Here is a 26,839-nt window from a genome sequence, read left to right as displayed (position 1 = left end):
GAGCAATGCTGGATCATTGCCGAGTTTGGGTCGTGCCAAATATTTTCTCGGTCCGAGGATAAAATTTCTGATGTCATACCATACTAAAAACTGGGAGATTTATAACATAAAATAACGCTTGCGGTATAAAATTCCAGTACAGAATTTAACAAACTGAAATTTTATTTTGAAAACAGGAAACAAAAATTCGCAAACTATTAAATAGAAAATTAGAAAACCAAAGATATAAAAACAAGAATTAAAGAAGTTGCGTTAGTTTAAACAAGAACTTGTCAAAGCAACTATTTCCATATATATTTTATTGTCTTTTTTTGGAAATATCCCGTTTCAAGAATTTCTGCAATTACATGCAATTACAATTAATAAAGTTTGTTTATTTGTTGTTAAGCTTTTTCCAGTTCTCTAATTTCTTGTAAATTGTTTTTGTTTTTGTATTTTTTTACAAAAACTCCTATTTGTTTATATCCATACTGAAATTTGATATAATTCCATTTACACATGTTTACAGTAGTGAAGGTATGATATAAGACACGGGTATAATTATTGTAAAAAACACAAATACTTCATGTATTAAATTTTTACATATAACAAAATGAAAGCAGATTTAGTCATAATATTTACTCAAAGACTATTATGTTTCGGACTTTGTGTAAATTCTTTATCAGAGTACATAACAAAATCGTATAATTACACGCCATTTAATTAGAAGGTATCAATGTAGTTTCAGAAAAAAGCGGGTCTTTTGCGACAAATACTTTCTTATACACGTCTTGTTACTTGAAACAATAATATGCTGAAAATAAACATCGCCTACATGCAAAGTCGTATTGGATCCAAAATACGTTAGGTGGTTATAACTATTGCTATCACCATTGATTGTTTAAGGCCAACCATATAGCTTGTTGACTTCACATGGTGACGTCACACTTTTCACCACTTTTGTCATAATTAGAGGCAAGTTTGTTACATGTTTGGCAATTTTTAAGTTTGTGTTTTAATAAAAGACAGAATAAAGTACTTTTTGTCAGAATGGACGCGAAATATACCCTGCCACTGTGTCATGGTTAGGATGGCGACTGCAACACGACAATCAACTTGAAATTGATCAGACACAACTTCAAAATAAAATGATGGTGGTGGTGCATTTTGGGCAAATGCTGTAGGCTTTAATTGCTTTCTTGAAGGTAAAAGGATGCGTTAAACAAAGAAAAAAATTTTTAGGGTCACCCATGAGATATTTTTAAACCCTAAATTCCAACTAAATTTGCATCTGGTACAGAATGTTATATACAAATGAGAATCCAGTTTCTTCGTATACACTTGCTTCTAAATACAGTCTAGGATTCGACAGTGTATTTAGTTCATGCATCCGCGTTCGATTTTTTCTTTGGTAAATCAACCAATGATTAATTTTCATTTAGTTTTTCTTTAAATTACAAGAAGAAACTGTAATCACATGTCATTGTTGTAATCAACCGTTGTTTTCAATCTTGCAGTTTGTCATGCTGAGATGAATGCTGTTGTCAATAGTTATGGGAAATCTTTGGAAGGTTGTATTATCTACGTCTCCTTATTTCCGTGTAATAAATGCGCCAAGCTCTTGATACAGTCAGGTAAGGCAACCTGGTATGGTATATGGCATGCTATCACAATCTTTATCTTCGGACTGAGGAAAGTCGATGCACGACTTAAACTCAATGATAATTTTCCGCAGCTCGAACTTGTCTTTTTGCAAGTTCTAGTGAATACAAATTTATTTTTGATATCTGGTTTTATGATTTCTTTATATTGCACGAATTTGGAACAGTTCATCAGGACTACTGAACAGAAGAAAGCGTCGTTCATACCTAACTATAGTGCATTGCAACGATCGTAGCCTACAACTTAGAATTGAACCCGGTTAGCTGTACTTCTGATAGCAAAGTTGAACAAATTTTTAGCTATTTTGCAAATACATATGAGCATAGATTTCATTTCGAGGTGCAATTTTTGAGGCATAAAATCCACACTATTTGGTGAGTTGCTGAACGCGGAAATTTTGGACCCAGCTTTTAAAATACTTTGCTCCCCCTTTAACATCACTCTAAATATGAAACTGGCTCAATTTATTCATTTATAAGAGAAAAAGGAGAAGCGAAATAGTTCAAGTTGTCTCTGGCGTGCAAAATTCCCTCTACGTCACTGTTCCTAAGGACGCTAGGTTTTCGTTAACCATTAGCAAAATTTGAACACAATTCAACTGAAGAAACAAATAGCATTTGGTTACTTCAGCCAGTATTTTCTTTAGGGTGAGGCGAGCGAGGCGGTCGCCTCGGTCCCCCCTGTTCGTGTATACGCACCCTAAACGATCAAACAAATAAATAAATACAAAACGTTTTAAAAGTAATGAAATCTTATTCACGATATTGCCCTTAGGCACCTATTAATGATGATCCGCTATCTCAAGTATGACTTAAAACGACAAATTAAACGTACGCAGTTACGTCATCTTGAAAACGTTGGCAAGCTAATTATTTATATTATAAAGGTATATTTACACTCGAAAAGAAAATTATTCATACTTATATGAATTAGTATATATAATTTACAGCTATAGTCAAGATTTATCGTTTCAAGCTAGGTTAAACATTACGTTATCTGCCTACGTAACACCATTCTTTCTCTGTAACTTGTGTTTAAGAATATGAAGGAAGTAAAAAGAAAGTAAGTGGTAAGTGTTGAAGACAATAGGCCAAATTACATCTAAGAAAAAATGACCTGAGAATATATATATTGCAAAGGTTCAATGTATTTCGACAGACCAGTCAGTTGTGCCTATGCAAAAGCTTAGGTTAACTAACAAAACCTGGAAAAATATTACAGTTTCCATAAAGTTAAGGTTCAGTAAAGAAAAATGAACTTAAGGCGTAAAGTTGTACTAACGACTTTTTTTCTATTTTTTTTCTTTCAATCTAGTGTGATAACTAAGTTATTTGTTTGTGTGGTAAAACTGTTTTATTGGAATAAAGGTAAAAATTTTGTTAAAGCATTTATTTGGTCCGACGTTCTATTTGATAATATAAACTATTTAATGGAAGGAATTTTTCAGGTTATAATAATTTTAATTTTTCTCGCAGCATTATGAATATTTTTGCGATTATTTCATCTCTCTTCCTTGTTGCTCTTATCCGAAGTGCATCTGCCGGAAATGTGCAAGCATCAGCAACATCCAACGCGGTTGCATTGAAATGGAAAGAAATTCCTGAAGCAGAAAAGTATCATGTAAGTTCCCAGAGTGAGCTATTTTTTTTAAGAAATCACTTTTAGTTGATCTAAAGCTTTTATAAAAATTAAAGACTTATCACCCTATACTTCTCAGGTACTTCTCAGTGACGATCAAAATCAAGTTGTAGACAGAAACGAAACCCAGTTCGGCACATTGCTCCCAAATACTCTTTATCAAGTCATTATCTCAGCGGCCGATGTCAATGGAACTATTATGGCAAACATAGCACCTCTTGAATACCAATTTAGAACTGGTAAGATAAGCTTTAGTTGAACAAGCTTGTTTACGTGATTAAAACTCGCCCATAAAGTTTTACATATCACAACAAAACTGTATAAACGTTTTTTTCGAACCTATAGTTGCTGCTCCTGTAAGCAATCTCCAAGTCATGGATGTGACCGAGTCTTCCATCCAACTCAATTGGGATATGGACAACGAAACCGATAGTTACGAAGTCATGGTGAAAAACGAAACCGATTCTGTCATAAGTAAGTTAAAGCTCTCATTAAAATTGTAGTTTGACATTGTATAGATATTTGACGATTTCACCTCGGTCCTTGGGGAAAAGAAGCTTTAACGATTGTTGTTGTCGAGATTCTTAAACGGGTTTTATCCTTCCAGGTGCAAGTGTTACCTTGGGCGAGCACAGTGCTTCAATCTCTGGATTGCAGGGTATGCAATTTTACAAGATCTACGTCACACCAGTCGGAAGCTCCGGCCTGGGAGACACAGCAATGATCAGGTATATAAAACCCATTTTTTATCAAAGCAAGTTCTGCGATAATAAATGTTAAGCGGTCATCGGTGTTATTATTTTAAGTTAAGTTATGTTTTACACGGGTTCGTTTTAAACAGAACTCGTACTGATGGCTCCGGAATAAAAATCAATGGTGTCTGGCAAGGAAGTCAAGGTGTCTTCGGCGGTTCCGCAACTATTTTCAGGTAATTTTCGTTCACCACCTTATGAGATCATTTTATTGCCATATGATCTGACAAATGGCTGGCAAAGTACATGGTATCTGTATCTTTACCAAAGCCTATTCGATTTTACTTTAATAAAATGCATGACACAGCCAGTGATCAATGATGTTTAATTTATCAGACCAATTAGCATTCCAACTGGACCTTATGCTATGAAAATTCATCTTCCTTGCCCCGTGTTGGCTGTAAAAGTGAGTAGAAATAGAGAGATGGCTATTTAAAAAACGCTACAGAAATGGAACAACTTTCTTAAAAAAGAAAAACAAACTGTTCTAACAACAGCTTTATTTTTCTTTTACCTAAAAATAGTTCTGGAATGCTAAACTTGACAAAAAGAACTCGGAGCCAGCTGATGCAACTTACGTTTTGCGTCAAAGTAAATTGTGGCAAAGAAGAAAGGCTGAAATTGGAATGAACTTCTACTTCACCCAAGAAAATGAAACGTAAGAGTTTATTTAATATAACGAAAACATTACTTCATCTATATACACAGTTTCAAATTAATTGAACTGACCGAACGTTTTTAGCACAACTTGTACCATTTCGGGTGAGGATATAAATGTTGAATTTGGAGTGAGTATGGAAGCAGCTAGAACCACTTCAACGAACACCGGTATTTATCGTTAACAAGTTGAAATATCTAAAAGTTGAATTTAACATTGCAGTCTTTGTTTAATATCAGTCTTGGTGAGTCAGAGAACAACATGTATTACTATTTGTATTTGTTAGCTGTTCCGGTCATCTTAAATGAATGGCTCGGCACGACTGAAACACTTGTAGGATCCGGCGGAATGGTCTCAATCCTCGTATCAGAAATTTACAATGACACCAATGCTGTAAGCAACGTTCTAAAATAATCGATTTAACAAAATAATGTTTGAATAAATACACATAATATTTTATAATATTTCTTTCTTATTTGTTTTCAACTAACTGATCGGTGGATGATTTAGGATATGACTAAACCAACAAATGGTACCTGGAATGCCAAGCCAGACTATGGGACGTACGTGATCGCTGTTGATTCCGGAGCTGGATGCACTGGAGGGCTCCTTTTCGCTGTAAGTTATCACTTTTGGACACTTTAGTGCTCTATTACTAATGCAGAAACTCTTCTATGATGAGACGTTCATTGCTCGTTTCCATTTCAGGACGTGTGGGGAATGACAAGGAAATCATCCGAGGGTATGCCAGGTGCACTTCCTTCAACCGCTTACTTTGTTCAAGATGAAATGCAGTGGCCAAGCAATGAAATGGGTAAAAAACTGGCCATAGCATTAGATTCGAAACAAATTAAAATTTATTGGTAGCTAACAATAATGTTATAGTTTTAATGATTAATTTAGCCTATAACTTCAAAGTTTTGCTATTAATTGTTGTTGTTGTTGCTGCAGGCTTCCTTTATGGATATAATCCAGAGGTATGTGAAGATCGATCAGGAATTACGGCACAAGTCATGGTTGGAGGTCCCTTTGTTGATGCGGTTTTTGCGGCTGAAGATGCATAATTTCCTACATAAATTATTCTGTATTTCTAGATGTGTTTTACTCAGATAACATATTTAATATGCGCTTCAACTAGGCTATGTTTTACGTTGATTTACCTTTTATCATCTGTTCTTTAACCTTGTACGTTTAGCTTATGAATGTCATATTAATTCGTCAATGTTAACGTTAGAGAATAATGCAAAAATGGGTAATAATAAAACAAAGCACAAGATATTTACTGTATGCACTGTTGTCAAATTTGGTGATTAGTATATTCATTTACGATGTTAGTTTACCTCAAGACTATTAAAAAAAATTCCAATACATTACACGCCAAAATGTATATTGGCATGACACACATTAATTAAAAGGGATGGCAAGTGCTGAAGAAATGCCAATAGGGTTTGATTCTCAGTTGAGCTACCACTATAATGCCTTTGAGCAAGGAATGAGCAAAGCATGCTTCTTATGCAATAGTCCTGGTTAACAGTTTCAAATTTGCATACTACAATACAAAAATAAACAAATGTCAATGTGTAGGCATATCCACCGAAACTTGCATGAAGACAAGATCTGTTATAGTGGCTCGAGCAATGCTGGATCATCGCCGAGTTTGAGTCGTGCCAAATCTTTTCTCAGTCCGAGGATAAAATTTCTGATGTCATACCATACTAAAAACTGGGAGATTTATAACATAAAATAACGCTTGCGCTATAAAATTCCAGTACAGAATTTAACAAACTGAAATTTTATTTTCAAAACAGGAAACAAACTAATAAATAGAAAATTAGAAAACCGAAAATATACAAACAAGAATTAAAGAAGTTGCGTTAGTTTAAACAAGAACTTGTCAAAGCAACTATTTCCATATATATTTTATTGCCTTTTTTTCGAAATATTCCGTTTCAAGAATTTCTGCAATTACATGCAATTACAATTAATAAAGTTTGTTTATTTGTTGTTTAGCTTTTTCCAGTTCTCTAATTTCTTGTAAATTGTTTTTGTTTTTGTATTTTTTTTAAATAACTCCAATTTGTTTACATCCATACTGAAATTTGATATAATTCCATTTACACATGTTTACAGTAGTGAAGGTATGATATAAGACACGGGTATAATTATTGTAAAAAACACAAATACTTCATGTATTAAATTCTTACATATAACAAAATGAAAGCAGATTTTGCATAAATCCTTTATCAGAGTACATAACAAAATCGTATAATTACACGCCATTTTATTACAAGGTATCAACGTAGTTTCAGAAAAAAGCGGGTCTTTTGCGACAAATACTTTCTTATACACGTATTGTTACTTGTGACAATAATATGCTAAAGGTAAACATCGCCTACATGCAAAGTTGCATTGGATCCAAAACACGTTAGGTGATTATAACTATTGCTATCACATTTGATTTTAAGGACAGCCATCTAGCTTGTTGACTTCACATGGTGACGTCACACTTTTCACCACTTTTGTCATAATTAGAGGCAAGTTTGTTACTTGTTTGGCAATTTTTAATTTTGTGTTTTAATAAAAGACAGAATAAAGTACTTTTTGTCAGAATAGACGCGAAATATACCCTGCCACTGTGTCATGGTTAGGATGGCGACTGCAACACGACAACCAACTTGAAATTGATCAGACACAACTTCAAAATAAAATGATGGTGATGGTGCATTTTGGGCAAGTGCTGTAGGCTTTAATTGCTTTCTTGAAGGTAAACCTCGAAGGTAAAAGGATGCGTTAGACAAAGAAAAAAAGTTTTACGGTCACCCATGAGATATTTTATACCCTACATTGCAACTAAATTTGCATCTGGTACAGAATGTTATATACAAATGAGAATCCAGTTTCCTCGTATACACTTGCTTCTAAATACAGTCTAGGATTCGACAGTGTATTTAGTTCATGCATCCGCGTTCGATTTTTTCTTTGGTATATCAACCAATGAATAATTTTCATTTAATGTTTCTTTAAATTACAAGAGGAAACTGTAATCATTTGTCATTATTGTAATCAACCGTTGTTTTCAATCTTGCAGTCTGTCATGCTGAGATGAATGCTGTTGTCAATAGTTATGCGAAATCTTTGGAAGGCTGTATTATCTACGTCTCCTTATTTCCGTGCAATGTATGCGCCAAGCTCTTGATACAGTCAGGTAAGGCAACCTGGTATGGTATATGACAGGGCTTCCCAAACTTTTTTGCACGCGAGCCCTTTCAAACTTCCGAAGTTTTCCGCAACCCTTCACGTTTAAATTGATAAGCAGTGCGAAATATACATTAGCCATTTATTGAGACATTTATCGAGAGGCAAAGACTGAATTCAAGCAACCAGTACTCAAAGCCTACTTACTACTTTACACATATGTAGGCTACTGGAAACAAAAAAGCCCACACATTTGTTCAGTGTGGTGGGTGCGACTGCTTTCTGCTACAAAGCAAGTCCAGTCGCGGCTAAATATCTGTTAATGCTGATCTCAAGGCGGTTTCAATGTTGATTAGGCTAAAACGGTATTTTGTTTTGATTGCCGTTAATGTTGAAAATGCTGACTCGCACAGATACATTGAGACAAAAGGCAGGAGTGCGCTTACTGCTGAGTCAGATAATGATGGATATTCTTCTCTAACGGTAAACCAAAAAGTGTGAAGCTTTTTTCCTGAAAATTCCAGTCGCAACTTAGAGTCAGAGGATAGTTCAGCTAGCTCTTTTTGAGATTTAAGAGTGAGGTGCTCAGTACTTTATTTTTGCATTGCAAATGGGTTTTGAATCCAATATAATTTTGTATTGTCCAATTCTGGAAGAAAATAGCCTACTTCTGAAACTGTTTCAACAGATTTGACAAATGGTCGATTACAAGAGGCTTAATAACGTTTGATTCCGCATCATTGTTAGCTAAAAAATCTTCTGTAGATGAAAACATTTCAAATGAGTCATTTTCAACCTTTTGTTTCCAGATGTTCAATTTTTTTATGAACGCTTCAATTTTTGATTTGAGCGTAAAAACATTGGTGTTTTCTCCTTGGAGGAACAAATTAAGTTTGTTCAGATTTTCAAGCACATCTGACAAATAGAATAATTTCAAAAGCCAGCTGTCGTTGCGAAAATGGTGGACCAAGTCAGATTGCTTTTCCGTTAGAAAAACCACAACTTCATCTTTCAACATTAATAGCCTTTTTAAAGCTTTTGAGGCATAAAATCCACACTATTTGTTGGGTTGCTAAACGCGGGAGTTTTGGACCCAGCTTTTAAAATATTTTTCTCCCCCTTTAACACAATTCTAAATATGCAACTGGCTCAATTTATTCATTTATAAGAGAAAAAGGAGAAGCGAAATAGTTCAAGTTGTCTCTGTCGTGCAAAATTCCCTCTAAGCCACTGTTGCTAAGGACGCTAGGTTTTCGTTAACCATTAGCAAAATTTGAACACAATTCAACTGAAGAAACAAATAGCATTTGGTTACTTCAGCCAGTATTGGCTTTAGGGTGAGGCGAGCGAGGCGGTCGCCTCGGTCCTCCTTGTTCGTGTATACGCACCCTAAACGAACAAACAATTCATACGAGTATTATTGTTAACTATTCGCAGTTTTTCAGGACAACAGTCATTCATTGGTTAAAGCTGATTAGCTGTACGAACTGTATTTAGAATAGGGGGAAAGTTGTGTATATCGAACCTCCGTGTAAATTGGTCCTGTTTTGAAATTATCTTCATATTGCTTGATGCATAAACGCTCACGTGATTTAAAACATCATGCCAAGACGAAAAGAAAATCGTGTTCTCTGTTTGCAAACCTCTGAGTTATTAGACGCTCGATAGCAACAAGGAAATGAAGGGTGTGTGAGATCTTGGGAGCCATAGAGCAAGATTTAAGCAGCGAAAAATCTTGGGCAGTTTGTTTTTTGAAAGAAAATGACTTTAGAAAGAAAGAAACGACTAAGGTGCCCACGCCCCACACGTCACTTAGTGTTATGTCAATAGCGATATAAGCCACTAAGCAAAGAAGTTTAAAGTAATTGTAAACTTTTATGTTATGTATATTGAAGACAAAATACATTTCTCAAAATCATGAGAAAGACGCTTTATGTCTGATGTCAACTATGAAGATGCTTGATTTTTAGGAGATAGGTAAACTTTACCTTACATCACTTTTGACTACCAGTGGGAATAGAGATAATCATTTTGTTATAACTGGACAGAAGAGCTTTTTAGCGATGTAATGGGTGTATTTTTACAACTCGCTTTTGCCTTTTGAAAAGCTTTTTTTATTAGTTATTGATGTTTATGCTTTTCGAATCAAGCAAATATCAAGACATGTCAAGTCAGTTCCAAATCGAAATCTTTTCTGAACGCGGCGTTTAAGAACAACAAGGGTTATTTGTATTAAATGTACACATTGCTTGTCAGTATTAGTAACTCGTGAATACAACGCTACCTTGAAGGCAGGTATACTGCAGGTTACACCGAGCACACGACAAAAAATACTATAAGTTAACTTATATTGAAGCACTACATAATGTAAAATAAGTTTAAATTGTAATACATTTGTCACTAACTGCGACTCACCAAATGCAACGTTAACAATCGCTATCACATATTTATAACTCATAGTTGCAGGGAATACTTTTTTAAGTCCACACTCTGTAAAAGTAACCATCGGCCTGAACACAATTATCATGTACAGTGCAGTGCTTCTCAACCCCTAAGATTTGTAAGTTGTGTTTCTTGTGTTAGAATTATGTTAAGCAATTATTACTGTTATAGGTCGAAACATAGCATACGTTATAGGTAAAAAAGAAAAGTGGTGTTTGCGTCACCTTGTTTTCGTTATTTAGATAACTATTGCGTAACAAGAGACTGCGTCACGCGTAGGAATCGTTGGAACAATGTACTAACGAAACGGTAAGGGACTGCTAACTAAAAGCTTAAGTGAATTTTGGAAAACACAGCAAAAACATAATACCATATTGACAAAAACACAATCCAGTTAACAAAATGAGTGGCTGCTGAGGACATGAAACTTTCATCTCTGTTGTTTTATGTTTTGTCATAACGCACGTTTTATGTAGATGTTTTCCAGCGATAGTTGTGATCTGGTCGTCGTTACTATGAATACACTCGTATGTTCGAAATTATCTGGTTCTCTGTGTCAGCATAAATTTCCGTTTGTACAGTTTATGGAAAAAACAAAATGAATGAGAATTCAATGTACCAACACACCAAATACAATTTATTAAAATTTGCATTATAAAAAATCAGTTGAACAAATAAATAACACCATTTTTAGAGATGCGTGACGTTTTAAAATTCCTTACGATTACACAGCGTCTCAAACTTGCAATTTAGAATAAATGTTTTACTCTACATGTGACGATAACGAGCGGTTTAGTGTTTTTATGCAGTTTGTAGTAAGATGTATAAGCAAAGTTATTTAACTTTATAATTTTAAATGCAATTGTTTGATAAACGTTGTGGTGAGGTGGGTCGCTAAGCTTTTAACGCTTAAGACTTGGGTCACCATTGAAAGGTTTAGATAAGAAGCAATGATCTACATTGTCGTTAAACAAGGCCAAACCTATACAGACATACAGTATATAGGCTATACGTCAAAGCATATCATATCAGTCTTGATTGATAACCGCTGGATTTTAGAACTCGAACTGAATTTGATTGAAGAGATTTACAAGAGTTTAATTACACAAGTCTAGCAAAGCAGCGAGCGACGAGTCATTTTACATCGACTTGGCAATAAAACAAGGCTACCACTATTTCACCGAAAAAATCGCGCAATCGAAGCTATTTTTTACAGTTTCTAGTTAATGTTACTTAATTGTTATAACACAATAAGCTAAACCTAACCTAAATCTGTCTTCTAATCTAAATTCAATTAACTTCTAAATAACAAAAATCAACTTTTTGCGTACCCGCTTACCTTTAGCGACAGGCTGCGTGACCTATTTAGTCATTCTCTAAAACAAAGCTTGATAAATGAATAACTAGAACTAAACATTGACATTAACATAACTATAACAAAAAGACGATTTCTTTTATTGCACATATGTTGTAACACACTGTGTTATTTAAAATTTTTAGAAACGTAGTTTCGGTTGTCTCCGAACCATGAAAATGGAGTTGAAATTATGAATTTGAAGACTATGTGACTATATAGTTAGAAATTATGTCGAATTGCGCAGAGCCTGTACAATCATGTCAAAACTTGTCGTAACAGTCATATTTAGAAGTGGTAGAACCTCATATTTCAAAATTAATACAAATAAACTTTATGGGTGGACATGTTTGTAAGTTTAGAATAGTTCAGGCACTTGAATGCCAAATAGAATTTGAAAAAAGTCATAGGGTGATTTTGTTATCTTTGCTCTGCCTAATTACAGTAGCTTAATATTTGTCGTAAAGTCATTAGTTGTAAACTAAACAAATTTTGGTAGTGTGCTGTGGGCAGACTTTAATCTCGAGAGTGCAATGACTTTATGTCAAACCGACAAAAGAAACTAAGTGCACGGAATAATGTGGCTGAAGACTGAGAAACAACAATAACAAAAGATGCTCAGGTGGAGGTGTATGGTATATAAGTAGGAGGATGTAAGGTTTAGGAAGATGTAGGTGTATGGTTTATGTATGTATATGGCAGTATATGTATATATATATATATATATATATATATGGCTCCATACATCATAATCATTTTCGTAATTTTTAAAGAATGTTTCCTATTCTCTTATTGTAATCTGCCCTGACGAGGCTCACCCGCATGGGTTTGGAAAATTGTGGTTCATAAAAGAATTAATTCACCAGCTGAGCACCTTTTGTTATTGCCTGGTTATGGTTGCCTAGTTGCCTGGTTAGTTATGCCTGGTGGAAAACATAGTACTGAGAAACAAGGTTTATTTGGAGATATTGGGCTGTAGCAGCAGATGTGGCAAAATATTCTATACCTATTAAAGTGTAAATTTTAAATGAATTCTGCATTTTAAGTATGTTGACCTAACTGGACTATACGAGAAAAATAATGAAAATATGACGATTTATAAAGTTTAGTTTTCTTCTAGGTTGCATAATAAAAGTACTTCTTTGACATTTCCATGCGTTCAAGTTAAATATACGTCAACTGAAAATGGCTGACAACAATCCAATAAATCCTGTAGACGAAGAGCTACCTACGTCGTACGTTTGCTTAAATGCAAATTAATATAATAAATATTAATAATTAATTAATAAATATAAAACGTAATACAGTTGCAAAGCTTTTGATTAAAATATACAGTCTACATACTGTACTGTACTATAGTAGAGTCATTGCATAGCCTACATTAACGTTAACGAACATGCTAGTGCGTTGCCGGCAATATTGAATTTCTGCTGTATGAAGGTCTTTGAAGAGACGAGAAGACGTCTTATCTTGGGATGATTATTTTATGGGTTTAGCCTTCCTTTCTGGAAAAAGAAGCAAAGATCCTAAAACTCAGGTATATTTCTGAATCACAGAAGTGACAGAGGTCTTCCACAAAGTTTTTAAAATTTTGGAAGTGGTTCATAAAATTAGAAAGGCTTTCAAATAGTTTTCCTTTAGTATTTTTAAGTTCTTAAAGAAGTGTTTTTAAGCATTACCTAGCGACATTATACAGGTTGGAGCATGTATAGTAAACAAAAAGAAAAGAATTGTTGGAATGGGATATAATGGAATGCCGGATGGAAAACAGCAATTACTTTCAGCAGGGAATTCAAAAACGGAACCCAATAACGATGAAACTTTTTCCTGGAATAAAGTTCCTTATGAGCACAGAGAAAAAAAGGAAGCGTTGGACAAAGAAAAAAAGTTTTACGGTGACCCATGAGATATTTTTAAACCCTAAATTGCAACTAAATTTGCATCTGGTGCAGAATGTTTTATACAAATGGGATTTCAGTTTCCTTGTATACCCTTGCTTCTAAATACAGCCTACGATTCGACAGAGTTTTTTTCTTTTTGTATATCAACCAATGAATAATTTTCATTTAATTTTTCTTTAAATTACAAGAAGAAACTGTAATCATTTGTTATTATTGTAATCAACCGTTGTTTTCAATCTTGCAGTTTGTCATGCTGAGATGAATGCTGTTGTCAATAGTTATGGGAAATCTTTGGAAGGCTGTATTATCTACGTCTCCTTATTTCCGTGCAATGAATGCGCCAAGCTCTTGATACAGTCAGGTAAGGCAACCTGGTATTGTATATGGCATGCTATCACAATCTTTATCTTCGGACTGAAGAAAGACGATGCACGACTTAAACTCAATGATAATTTTCCGCTGCTCGAACTTGTCTTTTTGCAAGTTCTAGTGAATACAAATTTATTTTTGATATTTGGTTTTATGATTTCTTTATATTGTATGAATTTGGAACAGTTCATCAGGACTACTGAACAGAAGAAAGCGTCGTTCATACCTAGCTGTAGTGCATTACAACGGTAGTACAACTTAGAATTGAACCCGGTTAGCTGTACTCCTAATGGTAAATCGTTGTTTTACATTTTTCGATGCCCTGCTGGGAATTAAGCCTTATGGCTGCTCGTGCAGATTTTCGGGCAATATCCTTGCTATAAATTGACAGCGAAATCTGACCCAAGCACCTCTAGCCGAGATGTCCAGCAAAAAATGGCTCAGAAACATCTCTAATTATTAAAAAACCACATAGCACATAAACTTACCAAGCAGAGCTGCAGCTTAACATCGAGGGCATAAGCTCACTGTCATTAAGCATTTCCCCTACAAACATCCGGCCATTGTCATCTTTTTCCAAGAGACCTACTGCATGACAAACAAGCTATGACGTCTCGATTTCTCGGTAGCTGAGTCTATACACAGTAAGCAGAGGTCATATAGCCGGTTCATTTCATGAGAGCATGATCTCTCGTCAGCAATCTTTGTCTGTGGCGGAGATAGATTGGGCGTAGATAGACAATGACAATTACAAGATCATCAATGAATACAGCAAAATCCTCAAAACTCGCGGATGTCTATTTCGTTGCTCTCACTGTTACCTTGCCCCTGTCTGTAAGAATGGTGGCGGAAATCAACTGTCACTACGTTAAATAGAGAACAGGGGAATAACTACATCAACAGTGACAAAGACCGCTAGGCTTTTTGGGTGGCCAACAACAATTTAATTTGCCTTGTGGTGGCTACGCTTTACATGGCTTTAATATTTTTATTGTGCGATATTTATTATCTGTCTCTACAGCGATTTCAGTGTTTTGTGTAGTGACTCCGTTACAGCGGTCAATCATTCATTCGGCCACAGCTTATTGTGACAAGCGCACGAGCTGCTGTCAGTTTTAACTTTACTTTGATTGCTGCCTCAGTTAAACTTGAATTACCACGCCTTTCGTTGTGAAGGCGTTTGCCATAAAGAAGTTTTAATATGTTAACCCGCCTGTGATGCTGGGGAATAGCTCCTTCTGAGAAGTGGCAACGGAGTTTTACAGCTCAACCGAGCTCTATTAACGTCGGAAATAGCGTATAACATAAATAGCAAAGTATTGTCTTCTTCAGATGATAGGAAACAGGAACTAAACCCGACCTGGCATTCATTCACCAGCATCGATGATTACAGTTATATAGGCAATTACCTATACCGAACAAACGTGTGCCTGAGAATTTTCATCTGTTCCAACATTCTCTATCGATTAATTAATTATTATCGCTGCAAACACATGACATTAGTTCCAAACACCCGAGTGAAAGCATTTAAACACGGGGCTAGTGCGGTACACGGAATCTACCAAAGTCAACAGCTTCTCATACTCAAGCCATAATATGCATGGAGCATCTTAAAATTAGTGGGTGTGTTATAAATTTTTTATATTTTTTCATTAATGGATGACTGACCAATTTTAAAAGGAGTTTATAATTATACAAGTGATATCTGTATGTACATTGTCTGGTCTCAGCTCTAGGCAGTATAAGTCTAGTCATCAGAAATATATACAGTTTTATAAGGCTTATTTTGCTTTAAGCTTTTCAATAACGTTCATAAATGCAAACATTAGGTGGTACCAAAACAAAGTAACGCGCGGATTAAAACCCCCCATGCAGTTTGAAAACTTTCCAATCTATTTAAAAAAAAGTAACTTTAGCCTACAATTCAAAGCACTTTCTCACACAACTGTTGGGTCTAGTGCAGAACAACCTGACATTACAAACTGAATAGAAGAGGTCTAGTATACGAAGTAACTAATACAACACATGGACATGGTTCTGCACTTGATCGTAAGTTTTATGCTACAACTATACCCCTCTAGCTAGTGTGCTAGTGGTTAGCTTTCTTTTCTTTTTGCAGGCTCAACACAATTGACATACAGATAGCATTTGGTTAATAAAAAACTCCTTTTATAATGATTAGTTAATTGTTCATTACTGAAAAATTTAAAAAAATGTCCAACACGCCCACTAAATTTGCCTAAACGAATCTTGCAATAGCAACTTTCCATTGATCTGATATGCGCTTGAAGTATGTTCGAACACCAACAACCTTTGTGACGTCAATGTGCACGGGTTTTTGAAAACGGTTTTGCCAAAAACTGGTTAACAAAACGGAAGATCAAAAAATTTTGGTTATATTTTCCGCATCAGCGTATTCTTATCCTTTTTTAGTAAATAGGTTGAATGTGACAGTTCCCTTTTAAGACTCAAGTCAAGTCGAGTCGAGTCATTTGGAAGTAGTGACTCCAATCAAGCCGTGCCTTTTGGTAAATAAAACTTGAGTGAAGTCAAGCCAAGCGATATCTGAAACCTAGCCGTACTGAAAGCAAAATACCATTTCTGTCAAGAAAAAGCGTTTAGAAAATTTACAAAGTTTGCGTCGTTTTGCAGCACCGTACGACTTTGTAAACAACTAATTTTTAGTCACACTTTGATGTATTCGGGCATAATTGTAAGATGTTCGTTGCACCTTAAATGGTAAAAAGTAATCAAAATGAACCGATTCGGGTCACGTCGAGTCATTTGAAACATTATCCCGATTTAAGTGAAGTCCTTCATGTAATTTTCTTGAAAGGGACTTAAGTCAAGTCAAGTCTTTGAAAAAAGGGCTCGAGTGGATCTCAAGTTCAGTCACTGACTTTAATCATAACGACTCTGCAAGAAATTCTACTTGATTTCAACACCAACGCTGACTCTCAACCCCAACGGACTATCGCTGCCCAGAATGGGAACAGCTCAACTGCCAGCCAACGGCCGATGGGCGATTCAGCTCAACTCAATACAAATCGGCACACATTGGCAAACCCTATATCTTGTGATTGTGGCGCAGCTGAGTATCAAATCGTAGTCCATGTCATCTTCGTCTCTTTCACCTATATACCTCGTCCTTCGCGGTATACATGACCCATAAACTTTGGATGACAGCGCGATCCAGTCGCTGATCGACTCTGTGCCCCAACATTTATATCGGGAATCTAAATAACATGCTGCTTACACGACGACGGCTAGCGATCTTTTTAATCTCATAAACTATACAAATGCTGTGTTTATTGGTTTAAATTTCGATCGCTTTATTAACGAGCTGTCACAATAAATGTACAAAATATGATTAAAAATTTTAGGTATAAAGAAAGTCGTTTATTACTCGGACAAAAAAAGTGAAAAAAATGCTTACCTAGCGTCAAGAAAAATGCTGAAAGAGTTCAGAGTGGAAGTTGTAAAACATGAGACCAATCCAAAGATAACCATCGACTTCGAAGACATTAATGAAGAATAGGTTATAGTAAGCGACAAGTCCAAAAACAAGTTAATCCTATATGAAAGAACACTACTCATTGAATTGTCTGGTAAAATAGATTTGAAAAATAATTCTTGGTTAGGTAATTATAAGCAAAAGGAAATCGTAAAATTTGCCTTAATTGTGACGCAGATCAAGGCTCATATGATGTCATAGGTAATCACAGACAATATTCGCAAATTCATAAATTTAGCAGCACCTACTGTATATCACGTATGTATCTGTTACAGCCAGGTGTCTGTGGTTACAGCTGTATAGATTGCCCTAACTACCAATGACTTGATAAGTGACATCCTATTGCCCAACCACGGCAAATAGTACGGTACCGGTTTGATGGGTAGTCTATGCGGTCCAAAGGATACCGTAACGACGCAAATCATTGGGCTACTGGATTTTAAGACAATGTTTAAGACAATCATAATTTATTCAATTACAATGCTTCACGTTGCTAATTTCTTCACATGACGCCTAATTGGACCTAGGCTAAACTCCTATCTATCACCTACGTTTCTGTCACCTACGTATCACCTATCCTATCACCTACGTTTCTGACTTCAGTTGACTGCCACCCAACGAAAGCAACAGCAGCAGCATGTTGTCAAGCAACTTGACTAATGTATGACATAACAAGAGCCTTCATCTACGGCGCAAAACAGGACAAAAACAGAGACTTTTTGCGATTTTCTTTTGCGGCTAACTACCTAACCACAAATTATTTTTCAAAAATATTTTACCAGAATGTTCAGTTAATAGTGTTCTTTCATATATGATTAACTGGTTTTTGACTTGCCCCTCACTTCAAGCTAAAGTAGTTTTTACTGAAAATTATTTTTTGTGCATTTTGCAGCTACGTTTATTTTTGTGTTGCTCGCATTTTTTTTGAACAGCAATAATATTAAAACACAATTTTCAGCTATTGAAAATTCGCGTTTTATAATTTTTTATGTACCATTAACCGCATATAGCAAGTTTACTAGTGTTCATCTTTTACCCGATGTGAGTATCATTGTGTATCTTTCTAGGGTATAACTGTGAAAGTACTGTACCTTACTGTTTATTTCAATTTAAGCTTTCCTAAACTTCTTTTAGTGAGTCTTGAGTTTGTCATGGTAATGGTTTATGATAAGAGTTATCTTACCGTTAATCATATGGAAATGAACAAATGATCAACTTCAAGATAGAAAAGGAAAACAAAATCAAAATCGGCAAAAGATTTTGTAAAAACATTAAAGTAGGCCTACGATGATTGACTGCAACAAAAATGCGGCAATTAAAGTCCTTGTTATAACTACTGTATAGTTTTACATTTTTTAAATACAGTATTAGATAAAAACATTTTTAGAGATATTGCTTATAACCACTAAATATCAATGAAAAATTCTTTGTCCTGTATGTTTGTTAACAGCTCTTCTTTGATGTAAGATCAACTTGTTTTTCGTCTTGCTCTTCACTTCAAATAAACTTTGGCAATAGCTTACACTGTATACGCAACTGAAAATAACAGTTTTCTTATTTGTACACAATGAGTTGATCTTTTTTAGTGGTTATTGTTATTAAATATACGAAATTCTGTATTCTCCTTTATATCCGGAAAAAATATTTTAGCAAAGTATTATTTTTTGATAAGTTTAAGAAGAAGTGGAGAAATAAAGTATTGTGTATGCTATTTCTGATAGACTGTACGTTTTGCTACGGGATTATATTTCGTGTAACCAACTCCTTTTCTGCGTAATAAATGATTCAATTATTTGAGTATATATTCATTTTATCATTCTTTGCAACGAGTAATCACTAAGAACTGTAGTTTTTGTTTAAATTTACTTCGCAAAATTATTTTGCTGTATATAGACTAATAGTTATTAGTTATTATTATTACTATTACAATTATAATTGTACTGTACTTCTTACATGCTAATTATAATATGAGGAAATTATATGGTTTATATCGGAAGTATGACTTCTTGAATAAAGGAGCGTATGACTATGATTAATCTTGTGATTATGTATTCAAGAAAGTAATTAACATTTTGGTAAAAAATCAAATTCATTACACCGCTAAGGGTACGCACTGACACATTGTAGAAGTTTTTACAGTAGAAAAGTGTTTATTCCAATGTAAATGATGTTAAAAAATCAGGTAAAATGTTTTTCAATTTTCACCTTCCTACGGGAAAAAACAACATTAATTCTAGTCTAAAACAATTCAAAAAAGTTTCAACCCGTATTCGTGAATTTGACAGCTGTCTCATGTTTATCAATTACCAAAGTTATAGGTTATACGAATCTGTTTAGTAAACTGTACCCTGTGATTAAAAACGAGCCAAAAAATTGTTACGCATTCATATATACCATTGCTGAGACAAGCAAATTTCAGAAAACCGCAAAAATCTTCACTCAAGCTAACGCATGGATGTATATTTTATAACAAAATTGATTACGTTGCATATTACGATATTTGCTTAAATCATGTTGGCTTCATGATGTGAGTTCTTGATTCTTGTAATAAAACACGTAACAAAGTACAATTAAAGTTCAAATAGTATAAAACAAGTACTGCCAACCTGAAATTAATCTACAGACACTATTTACTTTAATTGCGAAATAATTGGTAATCTTGTCAACATTCCGCTTTTGTATCTGCTATTAGGCATAAGATTGCGTCAGTTTTCCGCGTCAATTGATTTGTTTATATTTCATAATAACGTTAAATCTTAAACAAAATTGTCAATTTAAGTTTTTGACGTATATAATTACACAGAAATTAAGGTTTAACTTGGGCGGGAATAAAGTATAAAAGCGGTGTCATGCTTCCACTTCACCAAACAGTTTCACTTGTGGATGACAGGTCTAGCATTAAGTGATTACTGATTAGCTTATATATTAGACTGTTAGAGTGTATACCCAGTAGATGGAGCAAGGCTAATTTATGACCAAGACGCAATGACTGCAACTTAAGCAATTTAAGCAAGTTATAATCTCATAAAACCTTTTTGTAATTGTGCCGTTTTTAATACCTTTATATTGCAGTTTTTGAGACTAGTTACTCATATATTGTTCTGTGAATACACCTGTTTTTGAAATAAAGGTAAGGAATATTATAGATATTTCATAATGTAAACCATGACCTGAAAACATTTGAAAAACGATTGATAAATGAAAACATTTGTAGGCCTATAATTCAAATCTTGTATATGTCATTATTCTTGCAGCATTATGAATATTTTTGCGATTATTTCGTCAATCTTTCTCCTTACACTTTTGGGAGCTCAATCGACTTCTGCAAATGTCCAAGCATCAGTTACATCGAATTCCGTTGCTCTGAAGTGGAGCCCCATTTCCGGTGCCGTCAAATACCACGTAAGTTATTAAGTGTCCAAGCTCGCTAATGTTTTCAACTTAAACATGTTCTATAAATATTACTGTATAACCTATATCTTATACTCATTAATTAATTATCGATATATGCCATATTGTTCACCAGGTACTTCTCAGTGATGACCAAAACACAGTTGTAGATAGAAACGAAACCCAGTTCGGCACATTGCTCCCAAATACCCTTTATCAAGTCATTATATCTGCCGCCGATGTGAATGGAACTAACCTCGCAAACATATTACCTCTTGAATACCAATTTAGAACTGGTAAGAAACAAACCAAAGGCGTAGGAAAAATACTGAAAAGCTTTTCTTACAGCTACTAATAACATAATTATTTATCAATTAAAACGAATGATCGGTTACTATGTATATGTTAACCATTACAGTTGCTGCTCCTGTAAGCAATCTCCACATCATGGATGTGACCGAGTCCTCTATCCAACTCACTTGGGATATGGACAACGAAACCGATAGTTACCAAGTAATGGTGAAAAACGACACTGGAGCTGACATGAGTAAGAAAATTTAGAAGTTCAACACCTACAGTGCTCACCTAACAGCTTAAGTGTAATGCTAGTTCGTGTATGAATACATACCATAACTGATGTAATTGCATGTTCAGTATATGTAATATTTAATAAAGTATTTGTCAATAAAACTCGCAGGTGCAACTGTTGTACTAGGAGAAGAGGGTGCAACCATTTCTGGATTGCATCGTATGAAATTTTACAATTTTGACGTTACCCCAGTTGGAAGCTCTGGCTTGGGTGAATCAGCCACAATAAGGTTCGTTTTACATTGGAAAGTATGGAAATAATGGAAAGATGGAAAATGTTTCGCCATCAAACACTTTGCTAATCTCATTTGTGTGCTTTTATAAATAAATTCAAAATCATGTTTCCTCAAAGTAATTGTTTTATCGGTATTATATAGAGCTCGTACTGATGGTTCCGGAATTAAGCTCATTGCCATCTGGCAAGGTAGCCAGGGAATCTTCGGTGGAGCTGCAAAAATTTTCAGGTATCTTTATTTTTAATGAAACAGTTCAATAAAAACAAACAATTAAAACTTAAGCCAGAATTTTAGTGAAAGCTAACAAATAACTTCTTTAGACCGATTACAATTCCTAGAGGATCTTATTCCATAAAAGTTCAGCTTCCCTGCCCAGTTTTAGCCGTGAAAGTAAGTAGCAAAGTTTTACATTCAATCTCATTATAAACGATTTACATGTTCAACACTAACTTATATAAATACTTATACGAGTTGCGTTTGTATATGAATTAGTTCTGGAATGCTAAACTTGACAAAAAGAACTCGGTGCCAGCTGATGCAACTTACGTTTTGCGTCAAAGTAAATTGTGGCAAAGAAGAAAGGCTGAAATTGGAATGAACTTCTACTTCACTCAAGAAAATGAAACGTAACTCATATATATTGTTTCTAGCCACTAACATATGTAAAATATTTAAGAACATTTTATGCTACTACAGGACTAAACTAAAACTTTCATATTTGCTTTCAGCACCACGTGTGTCATCTCTGAAGACAATATCAGCCTCGAGTTTGGAGCGGTCGTAGAGGCTCCAAGAGATGCATCAGTAAACACTGGTGATTAATAAGTTTGTTTTATCTTATTATTTTCCAAAAGTTGTTAATGATAATCAAGCTTGCATATGTGTTAATATTTCTACTTTTACTATCTTGTGCTTTCAGCCATTCCTCTCAAAGTTGAAGAATGGGGTATCAACGGACTCGTTTCTGTTCTTCTCTCAGAACTATACAACGATACAAACGCAGTAAGTATTGTGGCATTTCATGCAGTTGTGAAGTAGAAAAAACAGTTTAAGCTTGGTCAATAGAAGTTTCAAAAGTGATCACTGCATAAATTTCAGGATATGACCAAACCAACAAATGGTACCTGGAACGCCAAGCCGGAATATGGAAACTACGTCATCGCTGTTGATTCTGGAGCTGGATGCACAGGAGGACTTATTTATGACGTAGGGCTATAAGTGTTTATCATTTCATCGGTACCTTTACTATCGCCAACTAATTTGTATTGGAGTATTGGCATCTTACTTTTCCTAAGTACAATTTGCTGTTTGGTAAATAGTTATACGCAAGTTACATAAAATTTTAACTTTTGATGATATTCTTCAAAATAATAATTTATGTCTCATCAGTTCCCGCTTGTAAGCACACATTTTGTTTAATAACCAACAAATTCTTTCAATAGGCTATCTTATATGAAAAAAGCTTTGAAAGTTTGTCCCTGAGCAAGGCAATAGCGATAATTTCTCCTGAGTGGTTCTGGTGAACAGATAAAAATTCCGACAACACAAAAAGTAACAGGGTAACAGGGGCTCGAGCGATGAGGAATCATCGCCGAGTTTAAGTCGTGCAAAGACTTTTCCAAGTCCGAGGATAAAGATTATGGTATCATACCATACTACACAAATAACCGGTTAACTTTTGTTGGAAAAATGAATTTCAAAATCGTTGTAAAAGATGGCAGCGTTTGATGTTTGGCATAGCGCATAAGGTCATATGCAGTTGTGTATGGCGCTGATTTCAAAATTGGAAATTGAAAACTGAAAACTTGAAAACTTTTATCGGTCTGTAGAAATTTTGTTGTTTTTTATCCTTATTATCTGTATACGACCCGATGAATAAGTACCCCTTTCAAGTTTTTTTTTGTGAATCATCTATTTCAAAATGTAGACTTTTGTGAATGATTTATCTGCCAAAAAGTAGGCTTATGTTCTTAAAATATGAATATGAGAAGCACAAAAAAGTGAAATGAAGAAAGTGCCTCAGCGTGGTTCTAGCAGGCATAACATTACTGAGTTTATCTAGCCAACGTTAATATCCACTATCAAGAGACTGTTTATCCTATTTCTTAAAATCAGCTTTTAGTAATAAAGTTTATACATGTAAAGAAACAATAATAATATAGACTCCAAAAGTGAGAACTGAATTTAAATTGACAGATAAATTTGATGAGTTGCTTAATTTGTGTTTTTTATCTGCTGTAGTCTACTTATTTCATTTATTTCAGGACGTGTGGGGAATGACAAGGAAATCATCCGAGGGTATGCCAGGTGCACTTCCTTCAACCGCTTACTTTGTTCAAGATGAAATGCAGTGGCCAAGCAATGAAATGGGTAAAATATTTAGTGTTACCAGGCAAACTCGTGGAATTAAAAAGATTTTTAATATGTTTTTCTGGTTATCTGCAGCAAAAATATCTTTTACTTGACTTTTGCTTCTTGTTGCAGGTTTACTTTATGGATATAACCCAGAGGTATGCGAAGATCGATCAGGAATCACGGCACAAATTATGGTTGGAGGTCCATTTGTTGATGCTGTTTTTGCGGCTGAAGATGCCTAAATTATTTGATTACATATTTTGTTTCGTATTTTTGATCATGAATCTGTATATACCATACGCTTTAATTAGGACTATATATGCATGACTTTTTATGTTTTTCCTAAACAAAAAACAATTCCGTATTTATTTGTGATTAATGTCTCACTCTCACCAGGCTCATCAAATTAACGATGAAAAATATTATGAAAGTTTTAAATAAAACAAGTGCAAGATATTTGTTATTCATTTCGAGCTATATATGGTCAGTATAGTTTATTTTCAGACTTTTAAACATGTATTCTAGGTAAGTTAGCTCAAAGGCTACCTACCTTCTGAGTTGGTGCTAATGCTTATAGTGTTGCATTAGACACAGCTGTTTAAGCTAGGTATTTATAATTGCTCCACAAATAACGAACCGCTACTACTAAGACCCTCATGAGTGTGTATAGGACTGTATGTTATATCAAAATAAGAGAAATATGATAGGATTTAGCTTACACAAATAATAATTTTTCAAGAGAGTTAAAACCTAAATGTTTGATTCTATACTTCAGCACGATAACATTGGATGTACATATTTCATGAGCGTAAAACTAATTCGGCCAACTACAATACTATTGAATCTATATACGCTGTACTGGGGATCATAAGATAACATACGTAAATTCATGATCAAAAATTATTAGAATAAAAGATAAAAAAGATAAAGAGTGATAAAAAATCAACCGTTAAAACCTAAGCAAAATTTAGCGCTGTTTGAAAACTACGGAAGGAACAAGATGAAAACTAAATGGGATGCAATGGAAAGCCAGACGAATTGCAGAGACCAGCAGAAACAATGGACAAGGATAAGAAGGAAATTATTTCCAGGGGTAAAGTTCGTCCTTGTCTTTTTTTCTGGGAATAACAAATTTTTCCACAAACTTTTTCCTGGGGAAAAGAAAAAAGATGAAAGCATTGGAAAAAATAAAACCTTTTACAGTGATGTCACTTTTTATTTCAGCAAAGAATATATTAATCATATTATAATTTTCAATCTGATCGAATACGCATTACATATGGAATAGTGCGTTCGAATATGTGTTTTATGTTTAATAATGATTTAAAAGTGTGCTTCGCTTACAAGAAAAAACAAAAACTCTCCAAAATCAAAAATATCTGACTCACTTCCGATTCGAGGAAGAATAGAAGAAGAAACTGTACGTGTATATTGTTGATTGAACCATAATTTGTTTTTAACTTCAGTCTGTTATGCTAATATGAATGATGTTGTCAGTTATATGGGAACTCTTTATAAGGTAGTCTTTCTATCTGCGTCTTATTGTTTCTGTGTACTGAATTCGCCGAGCTCTCAATACAATCAACTAAAGTAACAAGTCTCAAAAATATGGAAGTTTGATAGCGACTTTAAGCTGAGTTCATCGGGCTCATATTGTCAAACTCCGCGAGGTGAGTATTGGAAAAGTTATTTTACGTGAAGCGAATAACAACGATCAGAGACAGCGACCCACAGTGCACTCGGGGAGGTTAAAACTAAACCCTTGGCCCCGGTGTGCGGCGAAAGCAACCTCGCAGCCTGTCATGAGCATACCCAATAACCACCTCTTAGCGCGAACAGCTCCAACTGACGTGCGGGCCTGAGTTGCTGTTAAACGTGGAAGGTCTCACAAAAGCCAAAAGCACAATTATGGAACACCTTACGCAGGAACACGAAGTCACAGCAATACGCACACAGGAAACTCACTCCATGAAGGCTTCCACATTCATGGTCAGTGGATTCAACCCGGCTGCCTGCACAAATTGCGGTACCCAATCCATGGGATTGCCATTTGCCACATATATAAGGAACTCTGGAAAGTGGAAACCGATTGCTTCATCCTATCCAGAGTGCAATGATGGATGGACAGCCACAGAAATCGAGGTTAATATTGTAGTCAGTGTCTGCAATCCACCTTTCTCATTGCTGCAAGGCAACTCTCTGCCAGGTTAGGTTAAGATGGTTTACAAAGAACCGTGAAAACTTGCTTCGAACGCACGTTTGTTTGTCGGTGAAATAATGGCAGCCACCAAAATTGTGTGCAAACGAGTCTGTGGTACTTCAATACTATTCATGTTTTATGAGATAAGTGCGAATTTAAAAGACAAGTTTGTTCTTGGCGGTGTAAAATCCTTAAGCAAGGCAATAAATTTTCGACCATAAATCCGTCTTCGAATTGGATGTAACGGCAAAGTACTTAAAACAACATTGTCCAAATATGAGGTTCTCTATTGCCTCATTGCAATAGAAACATGACACGTTGGCAATTGTGCTATTAGAAACCCACAGAAAAAAAAGATTCGGACATCAACTATTAAAGTTGGTCTGTCCTCTATACTAATCAGTCATAAATTATTTTTGAATTTGGCATTTGTAGTTTCACCCGGCAACAGATGAAAACTCTACAATATTGTATTTCTTTAAAACATAATTCCAAGTTTGGTTGACTGGATAAAGACTGGAATATTTGGCAGTAGGCACATTTTACTTAAAAAGTGTCGCAATCATTTGCTAAAAAATATTCCACGAAGTATTTGGGATTAATTAA

At 34.9% G+C, this 26,839-nt stretch overlaps 4 protein-coding genes across 5 annotated transcripts; 3 read left to right on the top strand and 1 right to left on the bottom strand.

The window, feature by feature from the left end:
* Positions 1–2,848: 2,848 nt before the first annotated feature.
* LOC143451004 (uncharacterized) lies at positions 2,849–5,976 on the top strand. The gene is made up of 13 exons (XM_076951663.1): positions 2,849–3,008; positions 3,117–3,261; positions 3,359–3,518; positions 3,625–3,753; positions 3,887–4,007; positions 4,121–4,207; positions 4,368–4,437; positions 4,556–4,689; positions 4,774–4,859; positions 4,976–5,082; positions 5,200–5,307; positions 5,398–5,503; positions 5,641–5,976. Exons 2-13 carry the CDS (start codon positions 3,121–3,123, stop codon positions 5,751–5,753), a joined length of 1,362 nt encoding a protein of 453 aa, XP_076807778.1. The 5' UTR covers positions 2,849–3,008; positions 3,117–3,120; the 3' UTR covers positions 5,754–5,976.
* A 2,572-nt stretch (positions 5,977–8,548) lies between these two features.
* Positions 8,549–8,902, bottom strand: LOC143449325 (protein FAM200A-like). Its single transcript, XM_076949481.1, has one exon. The coding sequence runs from the start codon at positions 8,900–8,902 to the stop codon at positions 8,549–8,551; it is 354 nt and encodes a 117-aa protein (XP_076805596.1).
* A 1,714-nt stretch (positions 8,903–10,616) lies between these two features.
* Positions 10,617–19,947, top strand: LOC143469688 (deoxycytidylate deaminase-like). Of its 2 annotated transcripts, none has more exons than XM_076967475.1 (6): positions 10,617–10,635; positions 12,801–12,915; positions 13,121–13,217; positions 13,377–13,575; positions 13,826–13,942; positions 17,334–19,947. In XM_076967475.1, the coding sequence occupies exons 2-6, from the start codon at positions 12,866–12,868 to the stop codon at positions 17,486–17,488; spliced, it is 618 nt and encodes a 205-aa protein (XP_076823590.1). In that variant the 5' UTR covers positions 10,617–10,635; positions 12,801–12,865; the 3' UTR covers positions 17,489–19,947. The 2 variants fall into 2 exon arrangements, with proteins under 2 accessions (XP_076823590.1, XP_076823597.1); XM_076967482.1 differs by lacking the exon at positions 10,617–10,635 and adding an exon at positions 12,495–12,592.
* A 437-nt stretch (positions 19,948–20,384) lies between these two features.
* Positions 20,385–24,489, top strand: LOC143451020 (uncharacterized). Its single transcript, XM_076951664.1, has 13 exons — positions 20,385–20,594; positions 20,719–20,866; positions 20,991–21,150; positions 21,273–21,401; positions 21,552–21,672; positions 21,820–21,906; positions 21,999–22,068; positions 22,171–22,304; positions 22,407–22,492; positions 22,598–22,680; positions 22,777–22,884; positions 23,943–24,048; positions 24,163–24,489. The coding sequence occupies exons 2-13, from the start codon at positions 20,723–20,725 to the stop codon at positions 24,273–24,275; spliced, it is 1,341 nt and encodes a 446-aa protein (XP_076807779.1). The 5' UTR covers positions 20,385–20,594; positions 20,719–20,722; the 3' UTR covers positions 24,276–24,489.
* The last annotated feature ends 2,350 nt before the right edge of the window (positions 24,490–26,839 follow it).

This window comes from Clavelina lepadiformis, chromosome 1, assembly GCF_947623445.1.
Source record: "Clavelina lepadiformis chromosome 1, kaClaLepa1.1, whole genome shotgun sequence".
In the NCBI taxonomy this organism is placed as follows: Eukaryota; Metazoa; Chordata; class Ascidiacea; order Aplousobranchia; family Clavelinidae; genus Clavelina; species Clavelina lepadiformis.
Note: the sequence above shows the minus strand (reverse complement) of the source record. Positions and strands in the feature narration are given on the sequence as shown.